The sequence below is a fragment of the Microcebus murinus genome, chromosome 15 (genome assembly GCF_040939455.1).
Source record: "Microcebus murinus isolate Inina chromosome 15, M.murinus_Inina_mat1.0, whole genome shotgun sequence".
Classification (NCBI taxonomy): Eukaryota; Metazoa; Chordata; class Mammalia; order Primates; family Cheirogaleidae; genus Microcebus; species Microcebus murinus.
In genome coordinates, this window is record NC_134118.1 from 45,849,104 (window position 1) to 45,863,932 (window position 14,829).

Genomic DNA, 14,829 nt, shown 5'->3' on the forward strand with positions numbered 1-14,829 from the left:
GCTTTTTTTTTTTTTTTAGAATGGAAAAGATTAAACATAAGAGAGAATGAATACAGGAGGCAGATGGGAAGAGTTGTTGGTTAGAATAGGTGTGAGGACAGGAGAGGGCATAGAAATAAAGCTGTAAGCATTAACAAAGGGTAATTTAAAAGGTGACAAATTCCAGAGCATGGAAAGGAGGCATTTGTGTGCTGATACCTCTCCCTTTGAAACAGAGAGGGAGTAAAAGTAAGTGAGGATAGAGGTGATTTGGGAGCTAGACAAGAGAACTGGGGGTAACATCATCATGGCTCCCCTTTGCTCTGTGAAGCCAGGACTAGACCATCCAGGGGCTGAGGAGTGGTAAAGGCTTGACGGGAGAGGTTTAAACAACTAACATGATGAAACAGGAGAAAAAGAACTCATTAGGGAAAGACTGTAGTCAATAGAACACCCTGCTGAGGTTGGAAACCATAATTGTCCAAGAGTGGGTGGTGGTTGTGTCTTTTCATGAAGTTTTTTTTGCCTGTTTAGGGTGGACAGTGAAGCCCAGCAGATTCATGTCACTTGTTGGCATTCTCATGAGGTCTGGATCTGATCTGGATCCACGGTGCTGGATCAGAGTAAATGTAGTGACTTCTTTAGAAATTACTGCACTTTTTAAGAAAGAGAAGGAGTTTCCTGTTCAAGACTAGTTTCCCTAAGACTCTTTCATGTTTACAGACATTAATTGGAAAGTGGCTACACAAGGGACCTAAATATATTAAAATAATTTTTTAAGGCTTTGGGGTCATTAGGTTGGGGTTAACTCCAATATAAAGTTAAGAAGGAAGAGATGATTCTAGCAAGACAGAGGACGGGAAACTTGTGCTGGGGAAACTCCCATTGCTGCATCATTTAGAAGATTTTGAAACATTTTGCTTGTGTGAGGTGAATGATAATTATTATAATTACTGTTTTCCAGTGACCTCGATGCCAGGGCAAAGAGCGAGAGATACCGTGCACTTTTCCGGCTCCCTAAAGATGAAAAATTAGATGGCCACACGGACTGTACCCTCTGGACTCCCTTTAACAAAATGCACATTTTGGGGCAGATGTTTGTGTCCACAAATTACATCTGCTTTACTAGCAAGGAGGAGAATTTATGTAGCCTCATTATCCCACTCCGTGAGGTAAGCATCAGATGAAAATGAATATTGTAAGAGTTTCATTCATAATACTTTTCTACATGAGGAATGTTTTTTACCAGCATCTGGTGGCTTTTAACCATAGGCGAATGTTCATAAGTCTTTGGTAGAAACTTAACTTTTGTTTTTGTCACTGCTGTGGTTGTTGGACATGTGAGACCTCTTCTTGCAGAGGCAGCATGGGAGTTTAAAATGTAGGTTTTATTGCTATTCAGGTATGGCGAGGCCAACAGTTCAGGGATGTTTGCTATTGAAGTGATAGCTTGTTACTCTCACAGATGCCGAGAGGAGAGGCCATGCCATGCCAGCTACAGGGCCACACAGGGAAGTGCCAGGGTAGCTCAGGAGGCAGGAGAGAAGGAAAACATGGGAAAGATCCTTTATTGTGATATCTAAGGGAAGAAAGGGGCTAGGCAGGGTAAACAGGCTTAGGGTTGGCTAGTTCGAACAATTTTGGTGGGCTCTGGGCATAGCGGCTGTCCTTAATTGTCTGATACCTGGCCCTGCAGTGATTAGGGCAGGGGAATAGTGGCCCTGACTGTGAAAGTTCGAGAAAGGAGATGATTGAGATGTGAGCTCTGCGCTGGTTGGTTTGCTTATGAAAGCAATTTTCTGGGAATTGGCTAGCCCTGGGTAGGGAAGTCCTTCCAGGGTCAGCAAAGCCTCAGGACGTCAAAACATCAAATACAGAAACTAGGAAAGGTGGTTGTTCCACCTGACTCACACCAGGGCACCCCAGTCTGAAGGAGCCACTCTAGATTGTGAGTCAGAAAGCCAGGAGTGTGTGGATCTGGTCTGCTGATTCCATGCATCAGAACCATCACGCTGCTGGGCGCAGTGGCAGATTCCCGAGCCCATCCCAGATCTTCTGCATCTGTATTTCTGCAAGTTTTGGGTCTGTATTTTAATAAATTCCCAGGCTGATTCTCATGCACAGTAAAGTCTAAGAAACGTTACTATTCTGGGGTGGAGATGAGTTCCATACCATCTTCAGGGTGATAGCTTGCTCTGGTACTTGTCTGTCTGTAAGCTTTGCTGTGAGGTTTGGGGTTGACAAAGATTCCAGGTTAAGATGGTAGGGAAGGGGCAATGCAGGGTCTGGCAGCCTTGCAATTTCTAACTTGGCAATTTCCAATTTCCAATTGCCCTGGTCCTTTTCTGGAAGCTAAGGTGGTCTGAAGCTTTGGACTTTAATTAGGACTGTTCTTATAGTAAAGGATTCAAGTTTCCCTTTGCCTTCTTCTTCTTTTTTTTTTTTTTTAATTATTAAAGTCAGCAAATTTTCTTCTTTTCTTTTTCTTGTTTTAAGAGTAATGTATCCTGGCCGGGCGCGGTGGCTCACACTTGTAATCCTAGCACTCTGGGAGGCCGAGGCGGGTGGATTGCTCAAGGTCAGGAGTTCAAAACCAGCCTGAGCGAGACACCGTCTCTACTATAAAAATAGAAAGAAATTAATTGGCCAACTAATATATATATATAAAAAATTAGCCGGGCATGGTGGCTCATGCCTGTAGTCCCAGCAACTCGGGAGGCTGAGGCAGTAGGATTGCTTAAGCCCAGGAGTTTGAGGTGCTGTGAGCTAGGCTGACGCCACGGCACTCACTCTAGCCTAGGCAAGAAAGCGAGACTCTGTCTCAAAAAAAAAAAAAAAAAAAAAAAAAGAGTAATGTATCCTAATCACAGAAAATACATAAAATTATAGACAAATAAAAAACATATCCCTAGTTCCCCCATTCACTGTTAACATTCTGTCGTATAGCTTTCCAGGCTTCTCTGTGCATTGCTGTGTGTGTGCGTGTATATATATATAATTTATATAATTTAGATGTAAAACATTTTATCGGAAATTTTTATTACTGTCCCTCGAATCATTAAATATTCTACTACAATGTAATTTTTCTTTTTTGAGACTAGTTTTTCTATGTTGTGTTTCCCAAGCTGGACTTGAACTTCTGGGCTCAAGCAATCCTCCTCCTCAGCCTTCCAAGTGGCTGGTACCATAGGCACATGCGATCGCACCCAGCTTATGGTGTAATTTTTAATAACTGCACGTTATTATTCATATATTATTTCATGAAGTATATATACATAATTTAATTATTCAGTTACCTTTGGTTGGACCTTTCTATTGCTTCTAACTTTCCCTCATATATATATATATATATATATATATATAATGTTCCTTACATTATAAATTACAAATTCTAAGAAGCTGAATTGGTGGATCAAAAAGAATGCAAAATATTAGGCAATTGACAAATCTAATTCTCCTTTCTATAGGATCAGCTAACTGGTGTTATGACACATTTTAAGGCTAGGATATGGTGTTAGTCTGAATTCTGAGGTGGGCAATTCAATGGTATTTACATTTGGCTGTGAAATATATTTCATAACTTTTTCTAGCAAATTTATCTTCTTTAGTAGTCTTTGCTATAGGCTATTACTAAACATAATGTTCTTCGCCTGATTCTAAACTAATTTTCTTCATCAACTACTACCTGAGTGTAGTAAAGCAACATTGGAACGGTGAGGGAAACCCATTCAGGAGCTAAGAATATACCATGCATGTGCCATTTACAGATCTGAGCCAGTCATCATTCCCAGTTTATCCAGAGAGACATGAGGACTAGAGACGGTCTAGAGAAGGCATCTGCTCGCCTTCTGGTCACCACCTCCCGGGTGTTGGGGCCAGCTAGTTCTGTTTACATTTTAGTGCCTTTTGGAATATACCAGCGAGAGCTCAGGGGAATGGAGAGAATGGTGATTCACATTTTCACCCACCTGCTGCTTGCTAGTTTTCCCTGGTAGAGCATAGGTATGTCTGGGGTATATTTCAGGGTAAACCAGAAGAGGACAACCTCTTCTGAGGAGGTAGCAAGTAGAAATAAAGCATGCCGTGGTTAGAGGATGCAGCTTCAAAGAAGTGCTCAGTGAGACAGCAGTGCCTTCCCCGGGACTCGATGAATTGCGGAGATGTATTAATGGTAGATCCCTAACCCCAACTAATGGAAGAAACAAAGGGCTTAATGTAATTTTTATTACCTTTAGGTAACGATAATGTCAGAAAGGTGGTGGGGTGGGCCCCACCTTCCTTGTGGGCCCGAGTGTTCTCCCCATGAGCTGGGTGCCTTTCAGAACCCAGTCAGCTGATTGTTCAGTAAAAGCCTCCAAGGGAACATTACATCCTCCTTGGAATGGCCACTTGCAGGATTGTGTAGACCAGGAAGTGTTTTATTTATTTATTTTGTAAATAAGCTGAATTATTGACCAGAGGTTGTTAACATGCATCCCACATATTGACCTACAGTAGATGCAATCGGAGATGCTAAATGTTTATATGCAGAATCATGTTGCTGGAGATTTTGAAGAAATCACTGAGGCAGCAGTGCAAGAGGAGGAAGTTTCTTTCTCTTCTTTTAATCACAGATTACCTTGCACATGTTCCATATGAAACGCCAAGATTTGATTAAGTTGTAGTCTATTTCATAACCCGAGTTGGTTATGAAAATGTGTCTCCTTACACTGTAGAAATGCGAACGTAGCTGTCCCCTTTCCTGGTGGCACAAAGCTTATGGGATAGAGTTCTACTACAACTCACTTGTCAGTGAGAAATATTTTGTAACCCATGTGAGCATTCACATGTTTTTACGTGTCTATATTCATGATCCAGCGAGAGAAAGGCCTTTTTTGCTTTTACTTTATCCAGATCCACACAGCTCTCTGTGTTTTAGACACATAATTTGAACCGTTAATCCCTGTGGCACTTTCTATTTATGCCAGAAACACTGTGCCCAAAAGAACCAGTAAAAATTTGATGTGAGAAAAAGAGCTTTTTTTCTCAAGTATTGTTTAATATGTCTTAAACATCACTGGAAAATTCTTTTCATGAAAAGGAAGTATTTTTTCCTTTATCTGGCTTTTATTGCAGTAGGAAAAAAAATCCTTTATGTGCAACTCCAAGTGTCTCAGAGGATTCCATATATATATACTCTGAAAGTCAGGTCCACTTGTGCACACACAAGTGGATGTACATGTACACACACACAGTCTGCTAGTTCAGGTAGGGCTATAATTAACCTGTTTACATCACGTCTGTTCAGGAATGGAGCCTTTAAAACTTTGAAGTGGTAGGAGGTGAAGGGTGTAAAGCCCTAGAGTCTAAATGTGCCATTTGAAGGATTGGTGGGGTTTTGAAAACCACTCCAACATTAAGCTTGGTAAAAGGAACCAGTATTGTGGCTTTTCTTCTGTCTCCTGTGGATGGTGAAGCAGCTAGAAGTCCTCTCTCTTAAGGCTCCATGAAATGTTAATGACAATTAAAGAATTCCTTCGCGGCCAGGTTTCTCAGCCTTGGTACTGCTGACCGTGTGGGACGGGCTTTGCTGTCGGGGGAAGGGGCTGTCCTGCGCACTGTAGGGTCTTCAGCAGCATCCCTGGACTCTGCCTACCAGATGCCACTTGTCACAACAAAATATGCCCCACATGTCGCCAGATGTCTCCTGGAAGGCAAAGTCACTCCCGGTTTAGAACCACTGATTTAGAAAGTCCAAGCGATATGATTCGAGTCTCTGGTATGAGCTCCAATTTGATTTGTTATAAACTGTTTTATTTTATTGGAACAGAGTCAAAGAATCTCAGTTTTGCTTCAATAAGACACGGGTATTTCTTACAAAATAATAAAAGTGCTGTCCTCCTTCTTCAGTGCCGCTCGTAGCCTGCTGCTGGGTAATGTTTGGAAAGTCATGCTCGTTGTTTCGTGTTTCTTTTCAGGTGACAATTGTGGAAAAGGCAGACAGCTCCAGTGTACTCCCCAGCCCTTTGTCCATCAGCACCAGGAACAGGATGACCTTCCTATTTGCCAATTTGAAAGACAGAGACTTTCTAGTGCAGAGGATCTCAGATTTCCTGCAGCAGACAACTTCCAAAATATACTCCGACAGAGAATTTGCTGGAAGCTACAACAGTTCCGATGACGAGGTCTGTGGAAGACACCTGAACGTGTTTGGGTTTATCCTGTTACTCTGCCCGAGTGTGCACTTCCCAATCTGTTTTGTTTGATCTTTAAGCTTCGCAGCTGTGTGAGGAGAATCAGCCTACTCTGATGCCGGGAGCAGTAGCTCAGCAATATCTCGTTTAAATCTCAAGGAGTTTGTATTTGGGATTGTAGTGCTAGAAGGAGCCTTATAGAACCTTATCTAGTCTAACTCTATTATTTTACAGTTGAAGAAATTATTAAGTAATCAGTCCTGGTTACATAGCAAGTGCCTCTGGTCCATGAATAGAGTTGCTGAGAATGGTACAGAAGTCACTAAGTAAACCTGAAATCCAACATCTTTATGGTGATTTTGTTAAGAAAAAATACAGATTGTGTTCCTATGGAATTAGGCCTTGGACCAACATCCGGGGAAACTGGACCCCTGAGAAGATAGATAGGTGACTAGCTAAAGTGATAGGCCGGGTTACTGGCAGATAAAATATGCTTTAAAGATGTTAAAGCTCACACACAGCATCCCTGTTCCTGTCCACCTGCTTCAAGCTTAAGTGGGCATATTTGAGGCACCAGACACTGGAGAGGAGATGAGGTGATCTCATAAGCTCCTGATTCAACCATGCTATGCTTTGCATGCATGCAAATCAGAGAGACTAATCGCCACGTTGTTGCAAATATGTATCCAAAAGACGAAAGGAACCTATTTTGAGCACTGAAGCGCTGTAACCTATGACCCGGGCACCTAGACAGGTGCCTGCCAAAATGTTGCCTTGCTGCTTTTCTCCTGTTTCTTCACATAGCCAGAAACATCTTAGAAAAAATGACGTAGCTTTTGATACCTGCACAGAGCACCCTGAAGAAGTAGATTCTGTCGCCCAAATCCTTCGAATGTCTAGTTCCTCCCTGTGTCCACAGGTGTATTCTCGGCCCGGCAGCCTCGTCTCCTCCAGCCCCCAGAGAAGCACAAGCTCCGATGCTGACGGAGAGCGCCAGTTCAACCTCAATGGCAACAGCGTCCCCACGGCCACACAGACCCTGATGACCATGTACCGGCGGCGGTCTCCCGAGGAATTCAACCCGAAATTGGTGGGTGCCTCTTGCTCTTTCCTGGAACTTTCTGTGTTAGAGCAATACTATAAGTGAACTCATAAATGTCTTTGTATGTATAGACTTTCCTGTAAGTAAAGCAGATTTTGTCTAACTAAGTCGTTAGGTTTCAGAGTGGCTTCATGAAAGGAGATGAGTCGTAGTGGGTAGGGGTGATTCTTTTGATCTTGTTTGTTTTTAATTATTGCTTAAGTGAACCAACAAATAAGTACACATCTTAAAATGATTAACTTACTTTCAGTCGGGGGTATAGACACGAAACCATAAATACAATTGGCATTTTGCTGATCCATCTCAGTAAGTGAGGTTTTAACTCTGGGCCAAAAAGCTCACGGCAGAACCACAGGCTACCGTAGGTGTGTAGAACTGGGGGACGACTCTAGAAAGTCCGGGCTCCTTGTTTTCATGATTTCTGTTCGTAACTGGACCACTCCATTCAACAGGGAAGATGTTCTGACCTTCCAGCGAACTTCAGCTTGCCATCCTGGAAGTACTTTGGGATGCAGTAACGTTCCCTTTTCCCTCTCAGGCCAAAGAGTTTTTGAAAGAGCAAGCCTGGAAGATTCACTTCGCGGAGTACGGGCAAGGGATCTGCATGTACCGCACAGAGAAGACGCGGGAGCTGGTGCTGAAGGGCATCCCGGAGAGCATGCGCGGGGAGCTCTGGCTGCTGCTCTCAGGTACGGCCGGCCTCGCCTGGGCTGGGGGACAGGTGACCGAGTCCGCGCCACCCTGGGGCTCCCCATCCGCCTTCCCTCGTGCATCAGGGCTTCCTTCAAATGTGCAACCCCTAATTCAGGGCCACAACTCGTTTCCTCCCCAGAGTACTGAAGTCCCTCAGTTACTCTTCCCATCATGACAATCCAGGCCTCAGGGTAAGCTGACCAAATGTTGAAGCCACCGTCCCTGAGTCCTTGTAACCACTTCCATTCCTTCAGTAAGCCTACTTAGGAGAAAAAGAGGACCCGCATAGAAGAGTAGAGTACTTTGTGATTCGGGGAGTTCTATTTTTCCTTTCTCAGCTACTTCAGCTTCATTGAGAACGTGGAAGTGTGGCGCATTCTCAGAGCAGTCGCCAGGTGGGGAAGCGGGAGGAGATGGGAGGACTAGGGAGGCCCGGGTCTTGATTTCTGCCACCTCCTGAAGTCTTTAGGCATCGCAGGTGCCATGGAGGTGAGGCCAGAGTCTGCAGTGGAACCGGAAGCCTACCCAGGTCATACCTTGTACTTCGAGCTGGAGATGGCAGGAAGGACAGAAGAGAACGTGTTTGTGGACCTCTGTGGAAGGCCTGTCCATCTCCACTGGTCCACAGACCAGGCTCTTATACCTGAACTAGACCCTGTCACGTCAAGCGTTTGAGGCCTGCTACAGAAACCAGAGGCCTTCAGGCTAAGCCCACACTACTTCCTTCCATCCTACAGCATCCAGTACATCCCAGGGATCTTTTTTTTTTTTTTTTTTTCTTTTTTGAGACAGAGTCTCACTTTGTTGCCCAGGCTAGAGTGAGTGCCGTGGCGTCAGCCTGGCTCACAGCAACCTCAAACTCCTGGGCTCAAGTGATCCTCTTGCCTCAGCCTCCTGAGTAGCTAGGACTACAGGCATGCACCACCATGCCTGGCTAATTTTTTCTATATATATATTAGTTGACCAATTAATTTCTTTCTATTTTTATGAGACTGACACGCTGCCTACTGCACTAAGGAGGCAACTTCTTTCTAGTTTTAGTAGAGACAGGGTCTCGCTCTTGCTCAGGCTGGTTTCGAACTCCTGACTTTGAGCAATCCGCCCGCCTCAGCCTCCCAGAGTGCTAGGATTACACGCGTGAGCCACCAAGCCCGGCCATCCCAGGGATCTTAATATCCTAAACATCAGAGCAGTCCTTTAGGTTTCAGTCTTTTTTTTAAATTTTTTTTAATTTTTTATTTTCTAGTTGATTTGGCAGGTGAGTTGTTACACACTCTCACCAGTCTTTAATGTATAAATCAGTTGCTCTTCCTAGTTTGAGGCCTGAAATGTAACCATTCTGCATAGGCTCACGGGAATATTTTTATTCAAACCTAAGATGGTCCAACATAAGGGCCATTATTAAAAGCTTTTATTTTTAAAAATGGCATTAAAATGGAAAGAATAAGTACCAGACTTACAGGAAAGCTATAAAAACTCACAGTTCTTTCTAAAAGTAGATGTAAATGGTAAAATTGCCCATAATGAGATGTATAAATGTCTCAGCAATAGGGGGGTAGAATCCTGAAAAATAATTGTTTTTATCTATTTCATGTAAAACCAGTTCGTTCTACCTTCATTTACATGTCTTAGTTTTCATTTTCCTTAAGTAGACCAGCCATAGCTCCTCATTTAGAAACCCAAATTTGAGTCAACTCAGCTCTAATTAAATATCGAGCCCAGGAAGATCATTACCTTCCAGTCTTCTCTTGTCTTCCTTGTGTTCAGTGAGCTAGTCACCTTGACAACCAGATGCAGATCACTGACAGAGTCAATGAAAAATTCCACTTTCATCCTCCTAGTTCAAATTAGAAGTTATTTACACCCACTTTTTAGATGAAAATGAAACTCATATGAGCACCAGTAAACCAGTGCACAGCAACAGTGCACAGCCCTACTTCACAGATATATTTAAGGTTAGAGCCAGTGTTTCCTTTAAGTAATGGGCTATGTGGGACCAGAGGTGAAGTTGTCTACACATGGCCTTCTCCTGGGTAGATAACTGAGCCCATATTTCCACATACCCAGGTGAGGGGGTCACGTGCAGGCCAGCTTGCCCGGGGGAGAGCCCAGCTCCAGGTCAGGGGCCCAACTTGGATCTCACCTGCTTTAGGGACAAGGACTGGGATAGCCCAGTGGTCTTGGGGTTTGAGTTTCTAAACTCAACAAACTGCTTCAGCCCCAGCCCCAGCAGCAGTAAATGTTTTCCCTGTCATTTTGCATATATAGTTTATATTTATCATTTCTTTTTTGTGAAATCTTTATTGAGATATAATTCACAATTCACCAGTTAAAGTGTATAATTCAGTGGTTTTGAGTCTATTCACATTCTACATTGATCATCACAGTCAATTTTAGAACATTGTCATCATCCCCTCAGAAAGCACCATGCACCTTTTATCAGTCATTCTCCATCTTCCTCCACAAGCCCCTTCCTGGACCTCGGCATGCATCCATGTCATATGTCAGTATTTCATTCCTTCCTATTATACCACTCTATGCATGTACTATACTTTGTTCATTCATTTATCAGTTGTTGAAAATTTAGGTTGTTTCCACTCTTTTGCTATAAATAATGTTATGAACATTCATGTACAAGTTTTTGCGTTGATAACATATTTTCATTTCTCTTGAGTATATTCCTAGGACTAGAATTTCTGGTTTATGTGGTGACTCTATGTTTAACTGTTTAAGGAACTGCCAGAGTGTTTTCCAAAGGAACTATATACCATTTTACATTCCCCCAGCAGTGTGAGAATTGAAATTTATCCATATCTTTTCCAACATTTGTTATTATTTATCTTTTTATTATAGTTATCGTGGTGGGTATAAAGTGATAGCTTGCAAGTTTAATTTGCATTTCCCTTATGGCTAATGATGTTGAGCATTTTTCATGCACCTATTGACCATCTTCCTTGTAGAAATATCTGTTTGGATCCTTTGCCCACTTTTAATTGGCTTTTTTTATCTTTTAATTATTGAGCTGTAAGAGTATTTAAATATATTTTAGATACAAATCCATTATCAGATTTAAAAAAATTTTTTTCTTGGTATTCTTTGAAACACAAACTTTTTTAATTTTTATGAAGTACAATTTATTTAATTTTTTTGGTCACTGGGCTTTCATGGCATGAAGATTTAGACCTATTCTATCATTTAAGAGTTTTGTAGTCTTAGCTCTTACATGTAGGTCATTGATTCATTTTGAGTTAATTTTTTATCTGGTGTGAGGTAACACTCTGGTTCATTCTTTTCCATATGGATATCTGGTTGTCACAGTACCGTTTGTTGAAAAGAATAGTCATTCCCTCATTGAATTATCTTAGCACCCTTGTCAAAAATCAATAGATCATAAATGTTATGGTTTATTTTAGGATTCTCAATTCTAGTCCATTGATCTATATGTCTGTCTTTATGCCAGCACCACAATCTCGATTACTTTAGCTTTGCAGCAAGTTTTAAAATTGGGAAAAGTGAGTCCTCCAATTTTGTTGTTCTTTTTCAAGATTGTTTTGACTATTTTGGGTCCCTTGAATTTCCATACAAATTTTGGAATCAGCTAGTCAATGTTTTCAAAAAGGACAACTGGAATTTTGATGGATACTATTTTGAATCTGTAGATCAATTTGGGGAGTTTTCTTATCTTAACAATATTAAGTCTTCCAATTCATAAACACAGGATGTCTTTTCATTTATTTAGGTCTTTGTTAATGTCCTTCAGCAATTTTTTGTAGTTTGCAGTGGGCAAGTCTTACATTTATTTTGTTATATTTATTCCTAAATATTTTATTCTTTTTGATGCTGTTGTGAAAGCAATTGTTTCCTTACTTTCATTTTCAGATTGTTCATTGCTAGCATATAGATACACAATTGATTTTTATATATTGATCTTGTATCCTGCATTCTTCATGAGCTCATTCATTTTTTTCTAGCTTTACTGAGGTATAATTGACAAAAATTGTATATATTTAATATGTACAATTTTGTTTTGATATACTTTGTGAAATGATTACTGTAATCAAGCTAATTAACATATCTTTCACTTCACGTAGTTACCATGTTTTTTTCTTTTTTTCTGTGTGTGTAGTGAGAACACTTAAGATCTAGTGTCTTAGCAAATTTCAAGTACAATACAGTATTATTAACTATAGTCACTGTGCTTTACATTAGATGTCAAAAGCTTTTTCATCTTGCATAATTGAAGCTCTGTACCCTTTGACCAACATCTTCCCATTTCCCCTCTCCCCAGCTCCTGGCAACTGCCATTCAACTCTCTGCTTCTGTGAGTTTGACTGAATTAGATTCCACATACGAGTGAACATGCATCATTTGTCTTTCTGTGCCTGGCTTATTTCACTTAGCATAATGTCCTCTGGGTTCATCCGTGTTATCAAAAGTGACAGGACTTGCCCCCTTTAATAAAGCTGAATAGTATCCCACTGTGTATATATATTATACCACATTTTATTTATCCATTCATCCCTCAGTGGGCATTTAGGTTGTTTCCATATCTTGGCTATTTTGAAAAAATGCTGCAGTGAACATAGAAGTACGGATATTTCTTCAAGACACTGACTTCATTTCTTTTGGATATATACTCAGAGTGGGATTCTGGATCATAAGGTAGTTCTATTTAGTTTTTTAAAAGAATCTTCATGTGATTTTCCATAATGACTGTACCAATTTCCATTCTCACCAAGAGTGTGCAAGGATTCCCTTTTCTCCACATCCTTGCCAACGCTTGTTTTCTTTTGTCTTGTTGATAATGGCCATTCTAATAGGAATGAGGTGATATAGCATTGTATTTTTGATTTGCATTTCCCTGATGATTAGTGATGTTGTGTATCTGTACATATATACCTGTTAGCCATTTTTGTTAGGGTGGAAAGCCACTCGTGGTGCATGTGGAGAAAGATTTCTCATGCAGAGGTTAAGATACATAAAAGTAAAATTTATTTTATATTCTTAGAGGAGAGAAAGAGAGTGTAAGGTTTTTCTGTCTTCAAGCATCTTAACATGCAAATATCTCACATGGATGATTTTCAGCCAACTCTGCACCCCGATCACCACCACCTGAGGAGCTGCTAGGAATACCCTTCCACCTGCTGCAATTTTAACAGTCCCCCCCAGCATTCTGAAACCTCCACCTTCTCTTCAGTATGGACATTAAACCCTTCAGAGCTAACACTTTTAGCAAGCAGTTTTCAAACTTATTTTGAAAGGCAGAACCTCCTTTTTCAAGTGAGATCCCGACGAAAACCACAATAAAATAAAAGCAAAGCTGCTGTAGCTGGTGGGAGCGGTGAGAGGGTGAGGCCCCAGCCTGCTTACTCTGATTGCTCCCCTCCGCCACGCCACTCCGAAGTAGCCCCGCAGTGTTGTCTGCAGAAGTTCCTTGGAACACAGTTTTGTGGCTTGGGAACCGCTACCTTAGGAAGTTTTAAAGTAGCCAGCTTACTACGGAGCTGAAAGAAGGAAGGAGGCCACAAGCAAATTTACCAGTGTAGCCACGATTGCAGCACACCACGTCTGTGTGATTTCATTTTATTTCGGAAGTTTCCTTCCAGAGGTAGGTAAGGTGTGGTTGCAGACCAAAGGCCAGAGCTTCTACTTTCCTGATATTGTACCTGTTGGGTATTTCTCAGGTGCCATCAACGAAAAGGCCACGCACCCTGGGTACTACGAAGACCTGGTGGAGAAGTCCATGGGGAAGTACAACCTCGCCACGGAGGAGATTGAGAGGGATTTACACCGCTCCCTTCCCGAACACCCAGCTTTTCAGAATGAAATGGGCATCGCTGCTCTGAGGAGAGTCTTAACAGCTTATGCTTTTCGAAATCCCAACATAGGGTATTGCCAGGTAAATTTCACAGATGATTTATGCTAAAAAAAAAAAATAAGGTTTTTATTTGCTAGTAAATAATGTGAAGAAAGGATTGATGGTTAACAGAACCATCGCTGCACCGAGGTTTCTCAGCCTTGGCACTATCGACATTGTGGACTGAATGATTCCTTGTTGTGGGGGCTGTTCTGTGCTTTGTAGGATATTTAGTAATATCCCTGGCCTCTACCTACTAGATGCCCGTAGAATGCCCCAATTTGTGGCAGCCACAAATGTCTCTGGACATCACTGAATGTCCCCAAGGAGCAGAGTCAACCTGGGTTGAGAACCACTGCACTGAGCAGAGGAGCCGGGAGACACGAGTGTCCCTTCTAGATTTGCCTCTGTCTAGCTGGGTGGGTGGGAAAACATCCTGCTCATTCTCTGATCCACCCCGAAGCTCATGCTGGAGTCAGAGAGTGCGCACCTAAGCTCCGGGCCTCTCACTGGGGATTGCCACTGCGTTCCTGCTTGGCGTCCTCTTAAGCAATAATATCCTTGAGAATACAGCTTGTATGTGCTAGGGTTCTATTTTAATACACATTAGAATAAATGCTTAACTCAGTATTAAAAAAATGTTGCCCAGATGCCAACTAAAATAAAATCCCATCTCTTGTACTGGTACATATGCCACAATTTTGGGAAGCTCCAAAATAATGTGATCTTAGATTCAAAGCCCACATCCTCAGAGAAGCCTTCCCTAACCAGCCAGCAAAAGCTAAAGGAGGCTTCACTTACTCTTAGGCATGTCCACACAGGTGTGCCTGCACACACGTTAGTCTCCCCGTACTCCATTATTTTATCTCTTAATAGCACTCAATTTAAATAAACCCCTAAATTGACTAATCTTTTCAGCTTTATCTCTCTAACACCAGCATTTAGGGCCTGTGAGATTGTTACCACTGTGTTCCCCCATCCCCCAGTACCTAGTACAGAGCTTGTTACAAAGTAAACTTTCCTAA

General features: G+C 41.8%; 1 protein-coding gene across 2 annotated transcripts in view; it reads left to right on the forward strand.

Annotated features, from left to right (window-relative positions):
- TBC1D9 (TBC1 domain family member 9) overlaps window positions 1-14,829 on the forward strand; it is a 112,092-nt gene that overhangs the window by 72,080 nt on the left and 25,183 nt on the right. For both annotated transcript variants that reach the window (XM_012783831.3, XM_020280191.2), the window contains exons 6-10: window positions 944-1,151; window positions 5,937-6,143; window positions 7,072-7,242; window positions 7,793-7,943; window positions 13,632-13,846. In XM_012783831.3, coding sequence (XP_012639285.3) covers window positions 944-1,151; window positions 5,937-6,143; window positions 7,072-7,242; window positions 7,793-7,943; window positions 13,632-13,846 — 952 coding nt within the window. The remainder of the gene's footprint in view (window positions 1-943; window positions 1,152-5,936; window positions 6,144-7,071; window positions 7,243-7,792; window positions 7,944-13,631; window positions 13,847-14,829) is intronic.